This window comes from Octopus bimaculoides, chromosome 3 (assembly GCF_046866305.1).
Source record: "Octopus bimaculoides isolate indiv1 chromosome 3, ASM4686630v1, whole genome shotgun sequence".
NCBI classification, from domain to species: Eukaryota; Metazoa; Mollusca; class Cephalopoda; order Octopoda; family Octopodidae; genus Octopus; species Octopus bimaculoides.
The window spans coordinates 164,958,242-164,984,196 of NC_142930.1; the positions used below are offsets into that span (position 1 = coordinate 164,958,242).

General features: G+C 38.4%; 2 protein-coding genes across 7 annotated transcripts in view; both read left to right on the forward strand.

Moving 5' to 3' along the window:
• Positions 1 to 808, forward strand: part of LOC106879756 (cytosolic carboxypeptidase 1) — a 68,620-nt gene extending 67,812 nt beyond the window's left edge. For 5 of the 6 annotated variants that reach the window (XM_089349964.1, XM_089349965.1, XM_089349969.1 and 2 more), the window contains one exon: positions 465 to 808. In XM_089349964.1, coding sequence (XP_089206090.1) covers positions 465 to 729 — 265 coding nt within the window. In that variant the 3' untranslated portion in view covers positions 730 to 808. The remainder of the gene's footprint in view (positions 1 to 464) is intronic. The other variant, XM_089349968.1, reaches the window with a different exon arrangement.
• Positions 809 to 6,495: 5,687 nt separating this feature from the next.
• LOC106879782 (ER membrane protein complex subunit 1) overlaps positions 6,496 to 25,955 on the forward strand; it is a 36,382-nt gene continuing 16,922 nt past the window's right edge. Inside the window, exons 1-12 of the mRNA XM_089349971.1 lie at positions 6,496 to 6,622; positions 8,266 to 8,393; positions 12,764 to 12,829; positions 13,566 to 13,668; positions 15,050 to 15,081; positions 17,678 to 17,768; positions 19,537 to 19,695; positions 20,506 to 20,611; positions 20,711 to 20,872; positions 22,191 to 22,262; positions 23,292 to 23,396; positions 25,528 to 25,624. Coding sequence (XP_089206097.1) covers positions 6,522 to 6,622; positions 8,266 to 8,393; positions 12,764 to 12,829; positions 13,566 to 13,668; positions 15,050 to 15,081; positions 17,678 to 17,768; positions 19,537 to 19,695; positions 20,506 to 20,611; positions 20,711 to 20,872; positions 22,191 to 22,262; positions 23,292 to 23,396; positions 25,528 to 25,624 — 1,222 coding nt within the window. The 5' untranslated portion in view covers positions 6,496 to 6,521. The remainder of the gene's footprint in view (positions 6,623 to 8,265; positions 8,394 to 12,763; positions 12,830 to 13,565; positions 13,669 to 15,049; positions 15,082 to 17,677; positions 17,769 to 19,536; positions 19,696 to 20,505; positions 20,612 to 20,710; positions 20,873 to 22,190; positions 22,263 to 23,291; positions 23,397 to 25,527; positions 25,625 to 25,955) is intronic.

Consider the following 25,955-nt stretch of genomic DNA (forward strand, 5'->3'; position numbering starts at 1 on the left):
GGAGCCAGTCAGTAGGTACCGGCATTGACAACGTTCAGATGGTGCTTGGTGGAAGGGGATGGTCAATTACAAAACCCCAGTACTCAACTAGTACTTAATTTATTGACCTTGAAAGATGAAAGGCAAAGTCGACCTCTGCAGAATTTGAACTCAGAACGTAGCAACAGGTGAAATACCACGAAGCATTTTGTACAGCGTGCTAACGATTCTGCCAGCTTACCGCCTTTGTAATTATATATAATAATAATAATAATAATAATAATAATAATAATAATAATAATAATAATAATAATAATAATAATAATAATAATAATAATAATAATAATAATAATAATAATAATAATAATAATAATAATAATAATAATTATATTTGTAATATTTAATTTAATATTTAATAATTCAGAGTATCTAATAATTGATCAAATGCTGTTTGAACCTAAGAATGTTTCCTCTTTGCTTTGCAGTGATTCACTGGTGGATGAGGGCAAACAGAGCCTGGTTGGGGCAGACGGCGACAGAGTCCACCTGGAAACAGACAATAAAGATTTTGGAAATTCCGAAGAAGATAAAGACAATGAAGACTATGAGTATGATAACGATGGAGAAGAGGAGGTGGATGACGATGAGGAGGATGAGGAAGAGGAGGATGACGATGAAGATGATGATGAAAATAATAATAATGATGAGAGTAGCGATGAAGCTTGTGAAATCGTTTCTTTGCCTTCATGAGGCAAGTTTTTATAGTATTAAGGCAACACAGATCTGGCCCCTTTAAGAATACTTGGCTTCATGCAAAAAAAAAAGAAAATATGGAAAACATGATCTCAAGAAGACCCTATTTTTTATTTACTTTTTATGTATACACTATATATACCACTATATATACACTATATATATATATATATATATATATATATATACATATAGATATACATATATGTACATATATATACATACATACATATATATATATATATATACATATATTTGTGTATCTATATGTATATATATATATATATATATGTGTGTGTATATATATATATATATATATATATATATATATATATATATTTGTTTTGTTGTTCTTCCAATGATAAACTGTCATTTAATTTTTTTTTTAATCTGTAAACACAGTGCCTTTAAACATTTTAATTGTTTTATAAATTTATTTATTTTAATGGGTTTATTAATTTTAATAAGAAATTTATTTTAACGCCTTGTTTATTTTAATGGGTTCATTTATTTTAATGGATTATATATATATATATGTTTTTTTTAAATTAATTTATTTATTTATGTATTTATTTATTTCAAAACTTTTGATTCTATTGATGTTGTTTTTTGTTGTTGTCATTGTTGTTGTTGTTTGTTTGTTTTTGTTAATTACTATTAACTATAGTTAACATTGTGAGTATTCTGATTAATTAAAATATATTGTAATAAACATACAATACAAAATAATTAAAGAGTACTTTGGAAATGCTTGCTGTCTTGTTATTATAATTAATTTTAAATTTCTTTCTACGTTTGAATGGTCATGTGGTTAAGAAGCTTATTTTGCAGCCACATGGTTTTAAGTTCAGTCCCACTGTGTGGCACCTTAGGCAAGTGTCTTCCACTATAGCCCCAGGCTGACCAATGCCTTGTGAGTGAATTTGGTAGATGGAAACTGTGTGGAAACCTATGTATGTGTGTGCATGTTATGTTTGTGTTGACAAACACTTCCATAACTTAGCAGTTCAACAAAAGAGATTGATGGAATTGGTACCAGACTTAAAAATAAGTACTGGAGTTGTTTTGTTCAACTAAACTTCAAGGCAGTACTCCAGCATGGCCACAGTCCATGCTTTGACCAGATCTAATTAACATAATTGATCGCATACTTCCCCACTGTCTCTCCTCACACACTCTCTCTCTCCCACTCTCACTTTCTCTCTTCCACACTCTCTCCCTCCCTCTCTCTCTTTCCCACACTCTCTCCTGCCCTCCCCCTCTCTGCCTCTCATCCACACACACACACTCTCTCTCTCTTTCTAGCTGTTTCGTCCTGCATGTAGCAGTAGGTCATGGGTAACATGTAGGAGAAGGTATCTATGTCTGCTCCTGAACACAGAGGCACCTGAACCCTTTAGCATTCAGATTACTCTGTTGAATATCATACTTATTCAGGCATTATTTTGTAGCTTCAAGATATGATTGTTTATTTTTAGAATGACATTGTGAGGTAGGTGTGAGAAGCTGGATCTGGTCATTTTGAGCATAAAATTGACTGGGTGCAAATAGAAATGAAAATGAAATCCTAAGCTTAAGGACCTCAATGCACTGCCTGACCAAGGAACAGAACCTGCAATCTCATGATCCTGAACTGAACATCCCGACTACCTAGCCATACACCTTCACCAACAGATTCCGTCCTATTTTGTCCAGATCTAGCTGGATCTGGCCAGTTTAAATACTAAAGGGATGAACACTTAACAAAAGCATGATACATGTTACAGTCAGTCATCACTCATTGATGAGTGATGACTGACTGTACTTTGACCCTTTAACATTCAGCAGATTAACTCTGTTAAATGTAATGCTTATCCATTCACATTGTTTTGTAGCTTCAAGATTTTGATGATGTAACTTTATTTCTAGAATGATATTGTGGGGTTGGTGTGACAGACCAGGTAAAAAATTGGGGCTGGACAAGCTTGGTTTAAATGCTAAGGGGTTAAAGCACCTTGTTTTCTATGTTTGAACCTTTCCACGACCAGGTTTACCATTCATTCATTCAGTGTTCAATAAAATCTCTTCTAATAAGATTAATTAATTTCTTTTTCCCAAAACTTGTGATAATGATGATGACAACATTAACAACAACAACAATAATAATAATCCTTTCTACTAAAGGCACAAGGCCTCATATTTTGGAGGAGGGGATCAGTCAATTACATCGACCCCAGTGTTTCACTGATACTTAATTTATCGACCCCAAAAAGATGAAAGGCAAATTAGACCTAGAAGAATTTGAACTCAGAATGTAACGACGGGCAAAATATCACGAAGCACTTTACCCGGTGTGCTAACAATTCTGCCAGCATACCACCTTAACAGCAGCAACAACAACAACAATAAAATAATAATAATTTCAAATTTTGCCACAAGGGCAGCAATTTTGGGGAAGGGGTTAAGTCGATTACATTGACCCCAGTGTTCAACTGGTACTTATTTTATTAACCCTGAAAAGATGAAAGGCAAAGTAGACCGCTGTGGAATTTGAACTCAGAATGTAGCGACAGGTGACATATCACCATGCATTTCACCTGGTGTGCTAATGATTCTGTCAGCTTGCCACCTTAACAATAATAACAATGATAATAATAACAATGGTTTCAAATTTTTGCACAAGGCCAGACATTTTGGGGAGGTTACATCGACCCCAGAACTCAGAATGTAGCAATAGATGAAATGTCGCTAAGCATTTTGCCTGATATGCTAACAATTCTGCCAGTTTGCTGCCAATAATGGTAACAATAATGAGTTTGTTGTATGTAGTGCTCAGATGCTCTACAATTCATTGAGAATGAGTAAAAATAGGGAACAGAAAGCAGCAATAAAGAAAGAAAGACAGCAATGGAAGTCATGGACAGGAGACAGAATAAATAAAAAAAAAAAAAACAATAGCAGAAGAGCTATAAAAAGGAAATGGTAAAGAAGTATATCAGGAATGGTGTTGGTGAATTTTAGGAAGCATGGAATTTTTGATGTGAAAAATTTATTCATGCTTTGACAATTTTCAGTGTGGAAAAAATGTTTCCAAAAGTCATGGGTACTGCTGTTTTTTGATTTTATAATCTTTTCCACAAACGGAAGAAGTACTGAATCCAAAAAGATGGCCAAAGTTGTTGTTGGAAAATGATGGATAAATCTTGTGAGTTTCTACCAAGAATGCTGCTAAATGTCAAAACTTTAGTGTGTCAATGCCCAAAAAAGCAATTTGTTCATGATATGGTAAATGACTGTTTAATCCAATGATGGAACCAGATAAAGAAAGTAAAATAATTAAGTAATAAAAGTAAATAAACAGCAGCCATAATTCAAAGAATTTGTGAATATTGTTGAATGACAAAATAAAAATCCAACAAAACTTGTAGCCTTCATTTTATTAGCCGTGTTGGTTAGTTTGCCTAAAACGTTCAGCCACAATAATAGTTGAATAATATTCTTAAGGCTGCAATTTACTCACATGCAGCATCTTCAGAGCTTTGTTGCTAATTCAGTTCTTAATCAAATTGAAAACTGTTAAGATTTTTGAAGAGGGCTGGTCCCTAGCTACATTTTGGCATTAAAAAAATTGAGATTTGGTCCAGTCGAAAAGAGTTTACATCAAAATTTTGATGTAAACTTTATAGGAGAGTAACGCCTCCAATCAAGTTTAGATCTAAATAACTTCTTTATTTTAAAAGCAGAATATATTTAGCTTAGCTTCATTCATAGAAGAAAACATGAAGAATTTCATAGTTTTGGTCCCATGCAGCAAAAATTTGTATCAAAAAAGTTGTGAGGTAAAATATCATGAAAAAAATATAAGGAAGGCAAAAAATTGGATTTAAGTGTAATTAACTTTTTTATTTTAAAAACAACTATATTTTAATTAAGCTTAAATGATGGAGCTCAATTCAAGGAATCTCATGGTATCAATCTCATGCAAGGAAGTTTTAAAAGAACAAAGTTATGAGTGTTTGTTTCTCACATTTGAGGGTGGTAATATAGTTCTATACTTTTTTATGAATATAGTTCTATAAGGGGACTTTTAATATATGTCACCAGTGTCATTGAGGTAAGGAAAAAATTATTAATGACATTGCTAATTTTCAATTAGTTTAATTACGTCATCTGTATTACAACATTAAAATATTATTTAGAGATTTATTGAATTTATTATTCAATTTTCAATAACGTAAAATTTTAAATTATTAATTGATACATTATTAATTAGCATAATGGCAAAAAACGTGGATTACATGGAAAAATGCAAGCAAGAGAAATAATATTCTTAAGATTATAAAGCTGGGAAAGTACAAGACAAGTTATTACACGTGGAAAAGTACAGAACAAGAAACTTTCTATTTAAAATATTACAGCTCAGGATAAAATTTGAATATTAAAATTATTTAATTTCAATTTACAAAGTCACATTATAATTTAAAAAAGTACCATCATTTTGTTAAAATACTCACACACTAGAATACTTAAAAAATGAGAGCCAAAAGTACCAATATTGCTAAAGTTTTATGCAAAGTAGAATAATATATATGGTAGGCAAATTAATTATGTAAACAAGAGTACTCAGAGAGTGTAAACCTCTGCCAATGCAACACCAACGTCCTCTCAACAGTTAGCTGGAGATGATTTTTAAAATAAGAATATCTGAAATAAACTTGATTGCGCTCACAAACAAGAATACTAAAAATGAACCTGACTGCTCTCAAAAATTAAGTAAAATAGAGGAAAAATAATTCAGAATCCTTCTCCAGTACCAGATTGATCCCAAAATCTAATCAGTTCGTGCCAGTCATAAGGCCAAACATTCCTGCAAGTTTCATCCGAATCTATCCAGCGGTTCTTGAGATATCTTGTCCACAGACAAACAATCAAACACAACTGAAAACAATACCCTCGCCTTTGCTAAGGCGGAGGTAAAAATAGGCATTGGGTCAAGATTTAAAATATGAAGACTTGGCAATAACTTAGGCAATAGCTCAAGCAAATTTTACTGTGAATTTGTTGTTAGAGGTAGATTCTACTGTAATATATAACTATTTTTTTAAATTCTATTTATTGTACACACTAATTATGTGCTACTATTATTTTTTATAACTTATTTTCTAATCTCTTATTATTAATTAATAATTTAAAAAGATGAATTTTTTTTTAAAGTGGAAAAAATATTTTGAGTTATTTGTTTATTTTTAATAGAAGTAACGAGTAACAACAAAGAGAAGTAATAACCTGTAATAAAAGTTTTAGTTTTAATAAAAGCTAATATTTTCTAAATCTAAATATTTTATTTGAAATTTTATCCTTAAGCTGCAATATTTTAAGTAAAAATTTTCTTCTTCTGTATTTTATCAGATGTAATAATTTGTCCTGAATTTTTTCGAGTGTAAGAACTTGTCCTGTACTTTTCTAGGTTTATAATCTTAAGAATATTATTTCTCTTGCTCACATTTTCCCATGTAATATAGGTTTTATATAATGAAGACAGGATTTTGTGATGGCAATGCACTTCTCCACTAATAAATGTGAGTGAAGCGAAATGGTGGATATAACTATAAATCAAAATTCAAGCCGGAGATTCAGCCCATGAATTTTTTTCCCCTTTCAATTTAGGGTCCTAAAAGCTGCAAAACTGATTAAACGGAATATCCACATCTAACTTTTAGTGTTCACAATTCGAAGCTGCCGACACGAGTTACATCCCTTGTATGGAACTCTCTACAATAAAAAGAAGCATTTCTTCCAGCTGATCGAAAATGGCCACATTTTTCCTCTCAACTTTATCAACATTGTTGTTTGTTTTATCATTTAATGCAGCTTCTGCTTTGTTCGAAGACCAAGCTGGAAAATTTGATTGGTACTTTACCTTTTCCTATATTTGCAAATGTTTTTTACCGAGATATTTCCCATATCTCCCTAGAATTCCTCCTGTCCCCTCCCTTGTCCCTCCAATCGCATGCTTTTCTCTTCGCTGCTTTTTCTTTCCTTGAAATATCACAATTTTTAAATAATTAACAGATTTAAGTAATATTTATAAATTATATATCGGACAACTGATGAAAAAATCTATCATTTCAGGCAATTCACACTGGTTAAACACATTTTCAGTATTTTTATTTTAAAATGAATGAAACGGGTTTTTATCGATTTAAAAAAAGATTCGTAAAAATTAGGGTAAATTCGTCGACTTTTGAGAGGAAATTGAGTTTTGACCTTTAAGGCCAGGGTCTTCCTCAATTTTCTTCAACAAAGTCTCTACTCGAAATGTCAATGCACTCTTTATGAATTTTATTAATTGCATTAATTATTATTATCATTATTTATATTTTTGCCGACACAAGCCACCTCTCAAAATGTAGTTTTACACTTTATTTTACCGATTTGTAAGGTTTTTTTTTGTTAACCCTGTTTAGAATAAGCGATATTTCGTTTGTATTATTTCAAACAGGTAAATAGGAAAATGTTCTGAACCACGTAAATTCAATTTCATTAATGAATCTAAGAAAATCATTCCAACACGCCGAACGTGCGATTACCGGCTTCCGACATAAAACACACACTTAGTATTTTTCAGTGTTTTTTTCCCCTCATAAACGAGAGAAAGAGTACGCAATATATCCAGATAGAGTTTATTTATTTATACGAAGTGTTCTGTAATGTTTCTGTTTCTTGGTCGAGATGTAATTGCCAAAGAAAACCAAATAAAATCTCCGATGACTGTTTCTACGTAATTTAAAAAGGAGAAACAAGGGATGAGCTTCGATAATTCGGCAACACCGTTGTACAGTGTTCGTAATAAAATAACCTTTGCGAAAACAATCACTTTATTTATATTGTTGGGAACATATATACACTGATAATGACGCAGTAAACAAGTGGACTCTTTCAGCTCACGTTTAAAGCACCATCCTCTTTCAGATTTGACTTAATGCTTAAGATGACTGACCACAAGTTGTTGTTTGTCGTCTCAGGACAGGCTTGTGTATCCAATGTTAACTAAGATGTTTTCATCCAGCTGCATTTCGGGACCAATTTTCGGTTTTGAGTCAATGGCACAGGTTGTATTAATGGTTTTATGGCCTTATTAACAGCTAGCACCTAACCTGGCATTATTTCTTCACTACCAAAAACAGTAAAATTCTTTTCTGAGTCGTACCGACTCCTAAGGGCTGGTTTCAATGGCGTATATATCCCCCACCTGGACGGGACGCTAGTCCATCGCAGCGTTACTCATTTTTGCCAGCTGAGTGGACTGGAGCAACGTGAAATGAAGTGTTTTGCTCAAGAACACAACGCATCACCTGGTCCAGGAATCGAAACCACCATCTTACAATCATGAGTCCAACACCCTAATCACTACGCCACGTACCTCCACTACTAAAACATTAGATGGTGAGGAGGATGATGATGATTACACAAATTGGGGAATTTTATAATTTTTTTTTGTGTGTGTGTGTTTTTTTTTAATCTTTTTTTTCTTTTGTTTCTGATTTTTTTTAGGATGCAGAAATATGTTGGCCGAGTAGATTTTCTATTTTGGGATCAATCTCATTATGTTGGGAAACGAATATTGGTTGGCACCGAAAAAAATACTATTGCAGCCATCAATGTCCACAATGGAAGTATTGGTGAGTAGTAATTTGTATCTTAATTTACATATTATATCATCATCATCATCATCATCATCGTTTAACGTCCGCTTTCCATGCTAGCATGGGTTGGACGATTTGACTGAGGACTGGTGAAACCGGATGGCAACACCAGGCTCCAGTCTGATTTGGCAGAGTTTCTACAGCTGGATGCCCTTCCTAACGCCAACCACTCAGAGAGTGTAGTGGGTGCTTTTACGTGTCACCCGCACGAAAACGGCCACGCTCGAAATGGTGTCTTTTATGTGCCACCCGCACAAGCCAGTCCAGGGGCACTGGCAACGATCTCGCTCGAAAATCCTACAGGAGCCAGTCAGGCGGTACTGGCAACGGCCACGCTCAAAATGGTGCATCTCATGTGCCACCCGCACAAGAACCAGTCCAGGGGCACTGGCAACGATCTTACTTGGCTTGCCGGGTCTTCTCACGCACAGCCCATTTCCAAAGGTCTCGGTCCGTAGTCATCGCCTCGGTGAGGCCCAATGTACGAAGGTCTAGCCTCACCACCTCAGCCCAGGTCTTCCTGGGCCTACCTCTTCCACGGGTTCCCTCAACTGTTAGGGTGTGGCACTTTTTCACGCAGCTATCCTCCTCCATTCTCACCACATGTCCATACCAGCGCAATCGTCTCTCTTGCACGCCACAACTGATGCTTCTAATGTTCAGCTTTTCTCTCAAGATACTTACACTCTGACGGGTATTCACATTGACATTACACATCCAACGGAGCATACTGGCTTCATTCCTTGCGAGCTTACGTATGTCCTCAGCAGTTACAGCCCATGTTTCACTGCCATGTAGCATGGTTGTTCGTACGCATGCGTCATACAGTCTGCCTTTTACTCTGAGTGAGAGTCCCTTTGTCGCCAGCAGGGGTAAGAGCTCTCTAAACTTTGCCCAGGCTATTCTTATTCTAGCAGCTACACTTTCAGCGCACCCACCCCCACTACTAACTTGGTCGCCCAGATAGCGGAAGCTATCGACTACCTCTAGTTTTTCACCCTGGAATGAGATAGAAGTTGTTTCCTGTTTGTTTGCAGTCTTTATTGCACCTGAACATCTGCCACAAACAAAAACTAACTTGCTAGTTAACCTGCCTTTGATGTTGCTGCACCTCTTATGTGTCCATAGCTTGCACCGGGTACATCTTATAGAGTTACTACCTACTCCTTTTCTACATACTGAGCAGGGCCATCTACCTGAAGGGGTTTGTGTTTTATCTACCTTCCTACTTATTAGGATTTTGGTTTTAGCTAGGTTGACTCTAAGGCCCTTCAATTCTAGACCTTGCTTCCACACCTGAAACTTCTCCTCTAGTTCTGATAGTGACTCCGCAATTAGGGCAAGGTCATCAGCATAGAGGAGCTCCCAGGGGCAACCTGTCTTGAACTCCTCTGTGATTGCCTGGAGGACTATGGTAAATAATAGGGGGCTGAGGACGGAACCTTGGTGGACCCCTACCTCTACCCGGAATTCATTGCTGTACTCATTTCCAACCCTCACCTTACTGGCCGCATCTCTGTACATGGCTCGCACAGCTCTCACTAGCCATTCTTCTATCCCAAGTTTCCTCATTGACCACCAGATAAGGGATCGGGGGACCCTGTCAAAGGCTTTCTCCATGTCAACGAAAGCCAGGTACAGAGGTTTATCCTTGGCTAGGTATTTCTCTTGCAACTGTCTCACTAGAAATAAGGCATCAGTAGTGCTTTTACCTGGCACGAACCCAAACTGCATCTCATCTAAATTGATTCGCTCCCTAATTAGTTGGGCTATGACCCTCTCTGTAACTTTCATAACCTGATCTAACAGCTTGATGCCTCTGTAATTATTTGTATCTAAAGCGTCCCCTTTACCTTTGTAGCAGTTGACTATGATGCTGCTACACCAGTCATAGGGTATGACTCCTTCGTGTATCACCTGGTTCGTAATACGGGTGACTAGGCTATAGCCAACACTGCCAGATATTTTGAGCATCTCTGCAGTGATTCCTGATGGGCCGGGGGCTTTCCCGGTCTTCATACTCTTAATTGCTTTATCTACCCTGGTACTATCAACTCGGATAGCTGGTCCCTCTATTGGGTCGACATAAGGCAGGCTCTCTTTCTCCCATTCATTCTCTTTATTAAGCAATCTATCGTAGTGGCATCTCCAGACCTCTTTCTTTGCATCCTCATTTAATGCAAGCGTACCATCATCCATGCGAACACATTTCTCTCCTACAACATCACTATTCTCTCTCCTACACTGTCTTGCAACCCGAAATACCTCGAGTCTTTGGTCCTCACGGCGCAGAACATTGGCAAATCTTTCCTTATCTGCTTCCCCTCTGGCTAAATAAACCTGTCGCCTAGCCTCCCTTCTGGCACATTGGTACAATTCCCTGCTACCACCGTTCTTCCAGTCCTTCCAAGCTTGTTTCTTTTGTCTAATAGCCCTGTCTACCTCCTTGTTCCACCACCACGTTACTCTGGGTTGGGAGGGGACCTTACACCACCCACAAATCTGGTCGGTGGCTTTCAACAGGTTGTCCCGCAGAAATCTCCAATTGTCTTCCACGTTGTATGATGCTATATCCCCTTCTATTTCGTTAAATGCTTCAAGTAACTTGTCTCTAAGTCTCTGTCCGTTTGCAGGGTCTTTAAGCTTCCACACCCTTCTTCTCCAAGCCTGTCTAATTCTGGGCACCCATTTTGCCTTGATCCCAAAGTCGCTAACTACTAATCTATGTTGTGGGGTACATTCTTCGCCAGGGTAGGTTTTGGCATTTATAAGCCGCCCTCTTTCCCTATTTCTGGCGAGGATGTAGTCGATTTGGCTAGAGTGTCTGCCGGAGCGGTAGGTGACTAGGTGACTGGCAGGTTTCCTGAAGTTGGTATTGCAGACTATAAGATTGGTTGCATCACAGAACTCCAGCAGTCTGGTTCCCTCCTCGTTGCGGGAACCGAAGCCATAGCCTCCATGTATGCCATGGAAGCCCCCAGCACGACGTCCGACATGACCGTTGAAGTCTCCAGCCACAAAGAGAAGGTCCCTGTCACTCGTCGACGAGGTAGTTTGCAAGAGGGTGTCATAGAATTGGTCTTTCAGACCATCTGGTAGCCCAGGTTGAGGTGCATAGGCTGAGATGACAGTAGCTAATCTATGATGAAGCACTAGTCTGATCTTAAGTACTCTGTCACTTACTCTAACGACCTCGATTACCTTATCCACCCATTTCTCCGCTAGAAGTATTCCTACGCCCCCGACCCCGTCAGTGTTCCCTGCCCAGAAAATCTTGTACCTGTGTTCTTTGCCTGTGAGGAACCTTGCAGAACCTCCTCTCCATCTTACTTCCTGGATGCAGCACATATCTACGCATCTCCGTTCAAGCATCTCAACAATTTCACCAGATCTACCTTTCAGCGTGCCGACGTTGAGAGTGCCAATCCTAACAGTATGGATGTTGGGGGTGTGGGCCTGTAGCCTGGGAAGAGGAAAAGCAGTGTCATATATATATATTGTCCAGAAAGTTCGTGCCGATTTTTAAAGGAAAGAAAAAGGTCAATAAATACTTGCCATTACATTTTTAATCAACCAAATATGAACCATTTTGTTGCACAATGCGTCTACATCTTTCCTTTAACTTGAAAATACCCTCTTCCCAGAATTGAGGTGGTTTCATGGCAAATAAGTTGAAAGGTATCTTTTTACATCATCCAAGGAATTGAAATTTTTACCATTAAGACTATTCTGCAGAGACCTGAATAAGTGGAAATCTGAAGGAGCAATATCTGGTGAATATGGAGGGTGGGGTAACACATCCCAGCTGAGCTGCAGCAATTTTTGTCTGGTTCCCAAAGAAACGTACGGTCTTGCATTATCATGTTAGAAAACAACGCCCTTCCTGTTGGCCAATTCTGGACGTTTCCCTTGAATTGCTGCTTTTAACTCGTCCAGTTGTGTGCAGTATTTCTCAGAATTAATTGTCTGGTTACTTGGGAGAAGCTCATAGTACAGAATTCCTTTCCAATCCCACCAGACACAAAGCAAGACTTCTTTTAGGGTGAAGACCCGCTTTTGGGGTGGCTAAGGGTGGCTCATGTCGCTTACTCCAGGATCGTTTTCTCTTAACATTTCGGTAGATAATCCATTTCTGATCATCTGTCACAATTTGCTTTAAAAAAGGCACTTTTTCATTTCGTTTACAAAGGAATTGATAATGTAAGTACTAATTGAAGACTAGAGTCAATGTAACTGACTTAGCCCACTCCCCCTGAAGTTATTGGCATTGTGCCAAGAATTTGAAACCAATGTATTACTGGTACTGTTTTCATTCAATTGTCTTTTTCTTTCGTTTTGTTTTGCAGCTTGGCGACAGATATTTGAAGAAGGAGAACGAGGAAGGATAAATAATCTTCTTCATCATGGAAACGGTTTGGTCTTTTAATTGTTTTTCTCTTTTTTAATTTTCTCTCTCTTCCTTTCTTTGTTTCTTTTCTTTCTCTGCCTATAATCTTCTACCTCCATCCCTTCTCTCTCTCTGTCTCTAATCCTCCTTTAGTAAAATAACTTAGTTATCATTAAGCTTGTGTTAGGAACATAAATTGTGACTAAGGTTTGGTGGAAGATTTCAATTAAAAAATTATGCAAACAAGACATTTGTACAACAGAGCCAGAACCGGTTTCAGCCGGGTTGGTACTGAAAGGGTTAATCCCAGTCAGTCATGATCCACCTGACCTATAATCTGAATATCTTTATCCCTTTGGCATTCAGATTAATCTGTTAAATGTAATCCTTATTTATTCACAGTTTTCAATTAATCTTGCATTATCCCATATCTTCAAGATTTTGATAATGTGATTGTTTATTTTTAGAATGGCATCATAGGTAAGTGTGAGGGGCCAGATCTGGCCACTCTCAACATAAAACAGGATATTTAGACCTGATATGGTTATTTTAAATGCTAAAGGGTTAAACAGATTTATAATCTCTCTAAAAGGCCATAAAGGATGGATGCGTAGTCCCTTTCCTTTCAGGTATGAGATACACATTCCTTTCCTGGCAAGTAGTTTAATTATTGATTTACTTAACTGATTAAAAAAAAAAAACATCTTCAGATTTTCCCTTTTATTGCAATTGTTTATCCTGTTTTCTCTTCTCAATTCTAGCCTTGGTGAGTGTCTCTGGAAATGGCAAAATAGTTCGGTCCTGGGTTGCGACTTCTGGTTTCATGCAGTGGGAAGTGGTACTCAGTGCTCAACCAACTTCGAGGTAAGGATACTGCAAAATCTTGATATTCCTTCTTAGAAATTCACATCATCATCATCATCATCATCATCATTTAATGTCTGTTTTCCGTGCTGGCATGGGTGGGATGGTTTGACAGGAGCTGTACCAGGCTCTATTGTCTGTTTTGGTATGGTTTCTACAGCTAGGTGCCCATCCTAAAGTCAACCACTTCACAGAGTGTACTGGGTGCTTTTACATGGCACCAGCACCTACGAGATCGCAAGACAAGGACCTCTTACTGTTCTATATTTAAGAGATGAGGAATTATTTACATTATTTATATTTGATGGTGCTTTTTAAGTGTACTCATCTTGTTGTTAACACAACGTTTCGGCTGATATACCCTCCAGCCTTCATCAGGTGTCTTGGGGAAATTTCGAACCTGAGTTCTCATTCCACGGGCATATGGTGTAGTGGTTACGAGCACAGGCTACTAACCCCAAGATTCCGAGTTCGATTCCAGGTAGTGACCTGAATAATAATAACATTGAAAAATACTTTAGGAGTGGTAACCCAGGTTCGAAATTTCCCCAAGACACGTGATGAAGGCTAGAGGGTATATTAGCTGAAATGTTGTGTTAACAACAAACAAGATGAGGACAATATCCGTCAAATGTAAATAATGACGGACTTCTTAGCTGAGAAAGGGAGTGGAACTGAGAGAGAGTGGGGGGGGGGGGGACAAAGGTAACCCTCTTACCATTGAGGAAATGCATACATATATATATATCTGTACATCACTTCAGAAACTCTCTCTCTCTCTCTCTCTCTCTCTCTCTCTATATATATATATATATATATATATATATATATATATATATATATATATATATAGATAGATATCTATCTATATAGATAGGCAAGTGCCTTCTACTATAGCCTTGGACTGACCAAAGCCTTGTGAGTGGATTTGGTAGACTGAATCTGAAAGAAGCCCATTGTATGTGTGTGTGTGCCTTTGTGTCTGTGTTTGTCTCCCACCACTGCTTGATGACTGGTGTTGGTTTGTTTATGTCTCTGTAACTTAGCAGTTTGGCAATAGAAATGAATAAAATAAGTGCCTGACACAAAAAACGTACTGTGATTGATTCATTCAACTAAAATTCCCGTGCCCCAGTATGGTTACAGTCTAATGACTGAAACAAGTAAAAGATAAGATTAAAATATATTTATCCCTTTCTTGAGAAAAGATAAGGGTTAATGACAGGAAGGGTATCCAGCTGTAAAAACATCCATCATTTGTCTGAATCCTGCTAGCATAGAAAAAAAACAAGCATAAAAAGGAATCTTTGTACACATAGATGCATGCATGTGCACCTGTGTCTATATTGTTTGTTTATTTTGTATGTTTGTTATTTTGCAGAACTGCTGCCATGTTCATGGGCAACCGCAAAGGTAAGGATGTAATTTCCTCTTATCATTCTATCATTTTAATGAGGATTATAGAAATAGGATTTCTGAAGAACTGATTCCATGGCATAGTTTTTGGTTTCGAATTGAAGTCAACCCCAACTCAGCTAGGGACATCAAATGCATTGTCTGTCTAGAAAAAGACATTGGGTGTCAACATCTATTAAATAGGGTACAAGGAGGACTAACTGTATTTTTGATCAGGACTCACCTGAAGACATCATCATCATCATTGCTGTTTAACGTCTGCTTTCTATGCTGGCATGGGTTGGACGGTTTGACTGACGACTGGTGAGCCAGAAGGCTGCACCAGGCTCCAATCTGATCTGGCAAAATTTCTACAGCTGGGTGCCCTTCCTAACACCAACCACTCCAAGAGTGTAGTGGGTGCTTTTACGTGCCACTGGCATGAGGACCAGTCAGGCAGTACTGGCATCGACTACACTCAAATGGTGCTATTTATGTGCCACCTGCTCAGGAGCCAGTCAGGCTACACTGGCAACGACCACACTCGAAGGGTGTTTTTTACGTACCACCAGCGCAGGAGCCAGTGAGGCTACACTGGCAACAATCCTGCTCGAATGGTGCTTTTTAAGTGTACTCCATTGTTGACAGTGAGTGTAACAACTTCTTGGTTATGGAGAGTTAATCTCCTGGGAATATTTGGAGTACAAATCTCTCCTAATCTGCACAAATTGAGGTGACTGTTATTTATTTATTTTTGCTGTAATTTAATGTTAATTTCTTTGATTATTTATCATTTCTGCTGCGTATCAATTTAAGATCTTTCGTAACTAATCATTTGTTATGACATAAATAACAACAACAATAGGAATATTATTTACATTTGATGGAAATTTGTCCTCATCTTGTTTCTTGTTAACACAATGTTTCGGCTGATATACCCTCCAGCCTTCATCAGGTGTCTTGGGGAAATTTCGAACCTGGGTTCTCATTCCTAACGTATTTTTAGATGTTGTTGTTCAGGTCACTGCTTGGAATCAAACTTGGAGTCTTGGGGTTAGTAGCCCACGCTGCTCTTAACCACTAAGATAAGGACAAATATCTGTCTAATGTAAATACTATACATAATTCCTCATCTCTTAAATATAGAACTGAACAATAGGGATGATGAGGAGGATGGTGATGATGATGATGGTGGCAGCCACCGCTGATGTCATCGTTGTCGTAATTTAATGTCTGTTTCCATGCTGTTTTGGTTTGGAGAGTTTGACAGAAGCTGCACCAGGCTCCAATTGTCTATATTGGCATGGTTTCTATGGCAGAATGCCCTTCCTATCGCTAACCACTTTACAGGGTTTACTGGGTGCTTTTTACACGACACCAACACTGACAAGTTCACCAAGTAACTTGCAAGACAAAAACTCTCTCAGTTAAGAGGGCGGGGTAGTCGTGAGGGTTAGGAGGATGGCTTTGTGCCAATTGATGAGAGATTAGAATGATAGGAGGACACTATTTTAGTGTGGTCGATGCCAGTGCCGCCTGACTGGCACATAAAAAGAATCATTCAAACGTGGCTGATGCCAGTGCCGCCTGACTGGCTCCCATGTTGGTGGCACCTAAAATGAACCCACTACACTCTTGGAGTGGTTGGTGTTAGGAAGGGCATCCAGCTGTAGAAACACTGCCAGATCAAATTGGAGCTTGGTGTGGGCTCCTGGCTTGCCAGTCCCCAGTCAAACCGTCCAACCCATGCCAGCATGGAAAGCGGACATTAAATGATAATGATGATGACATATATAAATATACATATATATATATATATTAAGGTAATGATGGATGGTTTTGTCATTCAGTTAGGATTCATTTGGTTGATTAACTGAATTAATATGTAAGTGGCTGAGTGTTCCTAAGTGTGAATCAGCATGACACGATATGCTCAAGATGCCACTGAGAAGGCTCAAACCCAGGGCCTCATGACTGCAAAGTGAACTTCTTAAGCATTTTGCTTACTGCAAGTGTGGTTGTGTGGTAAGAAGCTTGCTTCCTAACCACTTGGTTCCAGGTTCAGTCCCACTGCCTGGCACCTTGGGCAAGTGTCTTCTACTATAGCCTCGGACTGACCAAAGCCTTGTGGTTGTTCTGCTGTATAGTAGATACATGGATGCCCCAGTTGGAAAAGAAAGGAAGGTGAGTCAGAGTGAGATAAAGAGAGCAATACGTGAGAGGCGGTGGCAAATAATAATAATAACAATAATAATAATCCTTTCTACTATAGGCACAAGGCCTGGATTTTGTGGGGAGGGAGATTGTTGATTACATCATCCTCAGTGTTTCATTGATACTGAAAGTATGAAAGGCAAAGTTGACCTCAGCAGAATTTGAACTCAGAATGTGGCGACGGGTGAAATACCGCTAAGCATTTCGTCCAGCATGCTAACAATTCTGGCAGCTCACTGCCTTAAATAATAATAACTGATAATAATAATAATAATAATAATAATTGATAATAATAATAATAATAATAACAATTGATAATAATAATAAAAAAAATAATAATTGATAATAATAATGATAATAATTGATAATAATAATCTGTTAATGTTATCTCTGTTTGCAGCTGAGAGTATTGTTGTTCTTCATGATGATCTCTTATTCAATCTAAGAATTTCTGATGGTTCTGAAATATGGAGAATGTCTTTGCCTAAAATGTAAGTTGACACTATGGGAAGCTGTCCGTGTGTGTGTGAGTGAGTGTCCGTTTATGTCTTGTATTGTCTTGCTCTCGTGTAAGTGCCGTATGGAAATGTCACCCTAGAGACGGTGCCATTGTTTACATCTGCTGTGAAAATGTGTCTTGCTTTTGAACTGTTCATTATTTGAAAGACCAAGGGAAACATCACCTGAGTTGGAAACAAGTGAAGATTGGCAGCAGCAAAGGCCATGGGGGAATATTTCCTCAAAAAGTCCCATTTAACCCATGGTAGCATTGGAAGAAGGAAAAAGCAGAAGCTAAAATGATGATGATGATGATGGAAGTTTATCTTTTACTCGTTTTAGACATTAAACTGTGGCTATGCTAAGGCATCCGCTTGGTAGGTTTCAGTTGAACAAGTCGACCCCTGTACTTATTTCTTTGAAGTCTGGTAGTTTTTCTATTGGCCCCTTTTGCCAAACTGCTAAGTTAAGGAGACGTAAACAAACCAACAACACTAATGACAAATACAAGAGATATAGAGACAGACAGACACACACAATAGACTTCTACACAGTCCCTGCTATCCAAATTTACTCATAAGGCACTGGTTGGCTCAGGGCTATAATAGAAGACACTTACTCGAGGTGCTGCACAGTGGGACTGAACCTGAAACCATGGGGTTGCAAAGTATGCTTCTTCACCATGCAACCCTTGAAGTGCCATCTTTGGGTTCATGACTATAGATGGTCATCTGGAGAGTTCACTGCAGCCATTCCATTGTGTTGTATCACTAAACAAAGTATGTAACTGCTGTTTCTAGCAGGTTGAATATGTCACCTAATGGGTCCCTCTCGTTCATTATATCGCTTTTTTTTTTTGGTTATATCATCATTATCATTGTCGTTTAACGTCCGCTTTCCATGCTGGCATGAGTTGGACAGTTTGACTGAGGGCTGGAGAGCCAGCAGGCTGCCCCAGGCTCCTATCTAATCTGGCAATGTTTCTACAGCTGGATGCCCTTCCTAATGCCAACCACTCCGAGAGTGTAGTCGGTGCTTTTTACGTGCCACCGGCACGAGGGCCAGTCAGGTGGCACTGGCAATGACTATACTCAAATGGTGCTTTTTACATGCCAGTCAGCCTTCAATACAATACAAGCTTTCCAAAGCAAATTTGACGTCTGTTCTCCTTGTTGATACTTTGGTAGCTTGTTCCTTCTCCTGAAGATCCCATCCAGCATTTCAATAATTCCACTGATCCTTCCTTTCATTGTGCCGGCATTAATTGTGAAGTGGGAAGACAGTTGTGGAACTGGTTGTCGGTGTGTGGTTAAGAAACTTGCTTCCAAACCATGTGGTCTTGGGTGTCTTCTACTATAGCCCTTGGCTGACCAAAGCCTTGTGAATGGATTTGGTGGATGGAAACTGAAAGAAGCCCATCAGATATATAAATGTGTGTGTGTGTGTGTGTGTGTGTGTGTATGTGTACCTTTGTCTAAACATCTTGTGATGGTTGTAAATAAGCATCACCATCATACAGGTGATGCTGTTCATTTCCAGTCTTCCATGGACAAAATATCTGGCTGTGGGGAAATATTCCATTGCTTGGAAACATGTGAAGGTTGGTGACAAGAAGAGCGTCCAGCTGTAGAAAATCTGCCTCAACAAATACCTTAGTTGTTCATTATGTATGTATGTATGTATGTGTTTGTTTATATATTTTCCCAATAGTCTAATTACTAATTCATATCTCTCTCAAAATGTTTCTTTTCTTCTTTGCAGGAAGAATATAAAGAATGTTTATTTGAATATTATTGAGCGAGATGTTTATGTTGTTGGTATAGTTCCTAATTCTCATGCTGAAATCATTGTCATTAACAATGAAGGAAATCCCAAATCTTCAAAGACCATTTCGGCAGCATGGTTATCAAGTGACAGCAAGTAAGTTCTTCCAACTTTCTCTGGTTGCAACTATAATAATGAAAAATATTCTACCCCACTTTTTTGTTTTCTGTTCAAACTGGTCAGGTCTGACCTTTCACACTTACCCTACAATATTATTCTAGAAATAAGGTGACGACCGGGCAAAATGCTTAGCGATATATCGTCTGCCGCTACATTCTGAGTTGAAATTCTGCCACGGTCGACTTAGCCTTTCATCCTTTCAGGGTCGATTAAATGGAGTTGATGTAATCAACTTAATCCCTTTGTTTGTCCTTGTCTGTCCCCTCTATATTTAACCCCCTGTGGGCAATAAAGAAATAAATATTATTCTAGAAATAAGCAATCGTGTCATTGACATTTCAAAGCTATGAGATGAAGCCTGATTGATTCAAATCAATGGGAATAAACAGGTATTACACTTAACAGACTAATCTGGATGCTAAAGGGTTAACGAACCCATAGATGTAGAGATGGCATTAAATAAGGTGATGGATGATGTCACCACCCCAAGGAGAGGGATAATCCTATTTTTCCACAATGTTTCCATGGACATCCATCCTTGTTTATCATTGATTCATTTTTCACTTATCCGAGATAACATCACATGCTCTATTGTGAACTCTGCTATGCTTATCAGGAATTGATCTGTGCCATCACATTGGCTATGAGCCTTTGATGTTGTGTACCCCAGGACAAGGTACACAAACTGTTTAGCTAACTCCTACTCAATGTTTGAATTGTTAGTTGTGTGTGTGTGTGTGTAATTATTTAATTCTAAATGGCTCTGTTATTTTTCTTTTCTTTCAGTTGCATAATGACATCATATCATCTTACCTGCTTTGATAACAGTTCCTTGAGTCTAATGTTGCTGCCTTTGAATAATGGTGTAACATTTATTCCAACCTTACTCACTGTAAGTCCAGGTCTCATTCACATTTCTCTCCAACCTGCAGACTAACCACAGTTCCTCTCCATTACAACTTTATAATGATTTACTTTGGCATATTTACAGGATCTTGGTATTTCAGACTCTATAACTGCTTTGGAATATGCAGGTGGAGAGATATTCAGTATGAAATCTGGCCTGTTGTTGGCTCGTTTACATTTTGGTTACACAGCCTTACTTAAAGTTGCTTTAGATGGTCCAGTATCATTAATGGCACCATTTGACAAGGTAACGTTTTGAAGTACCATTTATTTTTTTTGTTTTCATCATTTTGTTTGTTTTTCTTTTCTTGTGGTTAACATGAGTTAGACTTTTGCCTAGAGTTGTCTCCTTAAACAATTGCTGTCATAATATATCGTGAGAGTTTACAAGAAAACAAAAGATGAAGATGGGTGTGTAAACAACAAGCAAACGTATTAATTTAATGCTTGGGAAGTGAGAAAGTCTTTTACATTTCGAGCCAACGCTCTTCGACGAGTAATTGCTTTTGTTGAAAAGCCCTAAGAATATCTATGGCATTGGAGCAGCTAATTCCACACCTTTGAAGATCTGTAGATCTAATGCTTAGACCTAAAGTTGTATTTGCTGTGTTGGTAGATCCAGCATTCAGATTGAAATCTGCTCGATGGTTTAGTTCAGGCTCACTCTGAATTGAACCCTTTTGTCACCATATTCATATTGAAATATACTGTGTTGGTTTCAATTGATTTTTAGAATAATGAAGAATTTTTTAAAAAATAACTTCCATTATCAAACTGGTGTTTGGAACATAGATTAACAAGAAAATTTGATGGCAGGTTTTAATTTAGATCAATTTACAAGAGGGGAGTTTTATCATAAGGGTGGTCTGAGGTGGATTGGTTTCAAAAGGTTTAAGTAGCGTCTGGTTTTCATTTCCAAGCCTGGTATTAATTTAAACCCTGTTAATATATTAGGTCTGTTGTGAGTCCCCAGGATTCATAAGGCTGAAACTTGGTTTTTGTGGCATACGAGGGACTGAGATTACCATACTACGTCTTCCCTGAACGAGGCAATGAAATAATATTTAGGAATTTGCCAGCTCCCTTGCCCCGACTGGCTCCTGTGCTGGTACCAGGTAAAAAGCACCTAGTATACTCTATAAAGTGGTTGGCTTAAGGAAGGGCATCCAGCCAAAGGAACCAAACCAAAACAGACAACTGGAGTCTGATGCAACTTACCACCTCTTGTCAGACTGTACATCCCACGCCAGCATGGAAAATGGACGTTAAATGATGATGATGATGATGATGATTGGCCACTATATCAATCACCTTGATCAGCTATGTCGTTACTCCTTCATCAGGAAGACTAAAAAACAACAGGATTTCTGTACAGAATTGAAGGCATAACACAGCAGTCGTGCTGGCAAAGTTGAAATGCACAACTATACAATATTTCTATTTGATTTAATTTTTCCTATGACATTTTCCTGTCTCATGTAATGAGCAAATATTCCATTCTTATGTAAACTGAATATTTTCAAGAGTAGATGTTATATAACAACATGTCTAACCTTTATCTTCAGCTCCTGTGTGCCCATTTAACCAAACATGGAGATAAATCAATGCTGATTACACTGGAGATGACTGGTACAGAGGTATGATATTTAAATAGTTGTAACACACACTCGTAACATGGCATTCAGTTTGAGATCATCTCTGGACAGTCAAAGAGATTATAAGTTGAAACCCATAACTAAAATCATTATAACTTTTTCCCCTTTATAGTTTCCAAATATGGGGCTGGAAATTACTTACAATTGAAATAGTTTGAGGGTAGCCAGGTGCTTCCTCTGCAGCAAGAAACCTACAGTTCTATATTTGAGAGATGAGGAATTATGTACATTGTTTACATTATTTACATTTGGCAGATATTCTGCTTTAATCTCTCAACACCTGAAATAAAGCCACTTCTCTCTCTCTGTTATATTCCCACTCAGTTGAGGGGAATCTTTAGTATTGGGAGTTACTTGTTGACCTCACTAGTGCCAGTACCACATAAAACGCACCCAGTTCTGTTTATAAAATGGTTGGCATTGGGAAGGTCACCCAGGTGTAGAAACCATGCCAAAGCAGACATTGGAGGAGCATGGTGCTCTTCTGTGAATTGTTGGCTCCTTTCAGAGTGTCCAATCTGTGCCAGCCTGAAAGAAGGGTGTTAAATGATGAAGATGATACCCAAGATGGAACTATCGAAATCAGGTCTTTGCTGCAGGCGTTCTTAATTGGGGGTTTTTCTAAGTTTGCTTTGTCTTCTATCATTCTAATTCTTCACAGTAAATCATAAGCAGGGCTTCTGAGAAAAATTTGTCCCCGGTTGAATGCGCTGTATGTTATTGCCCCTGGAAAGGGACTAGAAGATGCTTACCATTAAAACTTTGTGGCACTTCCTTCTTAGATTTCCAGGCCCTGAATCAGCAGAATCCCACCTCTTATTGGCCCTGATCATAGAGGATTCATGTGAGACTGCTTGGACAGTTGCAACTTGATCAAATGTTCGCAAGAAGAATTCTTGGTGACTTTGACATGGTGTGACAAAATACCACTTTCTGTATGACCCTTAATATTATTTCATCTCCAGATCTTTATTAGTTTTCCTTGATGTATTTTTTTTTCTCTTTCAACAGCTTCTCAAAATGTCTGGGTTTGAACTTTCTTCTGGATCCCTGGTTCGTGTTCGAGATTTAACCCATAAAATATCTTATTCCAAATCGCATGGTAAACCAGGGAAGGTAAGTGTGTCTCAATGAGAATCTGTGTTGATTTATGCATTATATAACAATTACACCCCATATTTATCTGCTTTGCCTCCTCCTCCTCCTCTAAACCCTACGTAAATGATTTAACTTTATCCTTCCTCCTCAGATTCACAGCCTTCAAAATACTTTTCCTGCCAAAGTTTTTTTCCAGAACTTAATTTACAGATGAGCTTCAAACAACGTCAACCACACATCAGAGATGTTACATTAACTTGTATATGCACACACACACACATGTGTGCATGCAGTTGAAATTGCCATATACACCAGTGTGTATAACATGTACAATGTCTATACTAATGTGGAATGGCTCTGGAGAAAATATTACAGCTAGTACTGTTTTATACTGCTTGTTATATGCATTTAAATGCTATACACACTGATATGTACATATATATATCATTATCATCATTTAACGTCCACTGTCCATGCTGGCATGGGTTGGACGGTTTGAACAAGGCTGCACCAGACCCATGTCTGATTTGGCATGGTTTTCTATGATTGGATGTCCTTCCTAACGTCAACCGCTTGGAGAGTGTAGTGGGCACTTTTACGTGAAACCGGCACAGGTGCCATTTGTGGGACACTGGTGTGACATGTAAAAGACACTCATACTGGTGACATGTTAAGGGTACCTGGTACACCCTATGGAGTGGTTGGCATAAGGAAGGGCATCCAGCTGTAGAAAGCAAGCCAAAACAGACTGGATCCACTCTGAGAGTTTAATGGGTGCTTTTATGTGCCACTGGCACAGGTGCCATTTGCATGACACCACTATCTGCCATAACTGCAATTTCACTTGGCTTGATAGGTCTTCTACTCAAGCACAGAATGCTGCCAAAGGTCTCGGCCATTTGTCATTGCCTCTGTGAAGCCCAATGCTCAAAAGGTGATTTTTATGTGCCACCGACACAGGTGCTGGTTACACAAGATCAGCATTAGCCACATTGCCTGTGGTCAAGAAGTTTTCTTTCCCAATCACATGGTCTGGGGTTCAGTTCCACTCCTTGGCATTTTGGGCAAGTGTCTTCTACAACCACAGGCTGACCAAAGCCTGGTGATTGAATTTGGTTGACAGTAACTGAAAAAAGCTCATCATGTGCGTGTGTGTCTCCTTGTCTTGATACACGATACAAACAATGTCCTTCATGTTCAGTCTTCCTCAAAAACATTTCTGGCCAAGGGGAAAATATTACCTTGCCTGGAAACACATGAGGGTTGGTGACAGGAAGGGCACCCGGCCATAGACAATCTGCCTTAATAAACTCTATCCAACCCATGAAAGCTTGGAAAAGTGGATGGTAAGATGACAATGATAATGATGTCTGAGAAAATGAAGGACACATTGGACAAATGTAGTCCTTGATATACAAAAAGGTAGGATGGCCATGGTTGGAACATCTTTGATTGTAGATCTGCTCAATCAAAACAAAAGCAACAATGCCAATAATCTCAGAAGATTTCAGCTGAGACTGGAAAAGGATTGGATGAAATTAACATCATCATCATCATCATCATTTAACTTTTGTTTTTCCATGCTGGCATGGGTCAGATGCTTGGCAGTAGCTGGCAAGCCAGAGGGCTGCACCCAACTCCCAATTGTCTGTTTTGGCTTGATTTGTACAGGGCTGGGTGCCCTTCCTAACGCCAACCATTTTACAGATGTACTGGGTGCCTTTTACATAGCACCAACATTTCTCATGTGGCACCAGCATAGATGCTTTCCATGTGATGCCAGCACGAATGTTTCTCATGTGGCACCAGCATAGATGCTTTCCATGTGATGCCAGCACGAATGTTTCTCATGTGGCACTAGCATGGATGCTTTTCATGTGATGCCAGCACGAATGTTTCTCATGTGGCACCAGCATAGATGCTTTTCATGTGATGCCAGCACAAATGTTTCTCATGTGGCACCAGCATGGGTGCTTTTTTAAATTTTATCTTTTATGCTAACCTATTATTTTTTGGTAGACTAAAACGTTTTAAAGGCATAAATTTACTAATGTTTCAGTACTATTGTTTGCATGTGTTTCTGAAGATTTTTTGTTACTTCACAGAAATTGTGACATTGGCTGAGTCTCCCCCTTGTCTCTTTTTCTAGATCGATACCCTTCTGTTCTCCAAAAAAGACGGTCGAATTGGTTATAAAACGATGCTTCGATCTGAGGATTACACCTTACATTTAATACACAAAGCTGGTGAGTTGAATATTCTGATGGATTGGTAGAATCGGAAGAGTGTCAGACAAAATGTCTTGCAGTATTTAGATGTGGCTCTTTATACTCTGAGATCAAATCCTACCATGTTTGACTTTGCTTTACATCCTTCTGGGGCAGGGCTTGATAAAATATCATACCAATCAAATACTGGTTAATATCATCCACCATTCCCTCCCCTCAAAATTTGTGGTTTTCTGCCAATCATTAGACTGTGGCTATGCTGGGGCACTGGCTTGAATTTTAATTGAATGAATCGGCTACAGTACTTACTGTTTTTTTTAAGCCTGGTACTTACTTATTCTATCGGTCT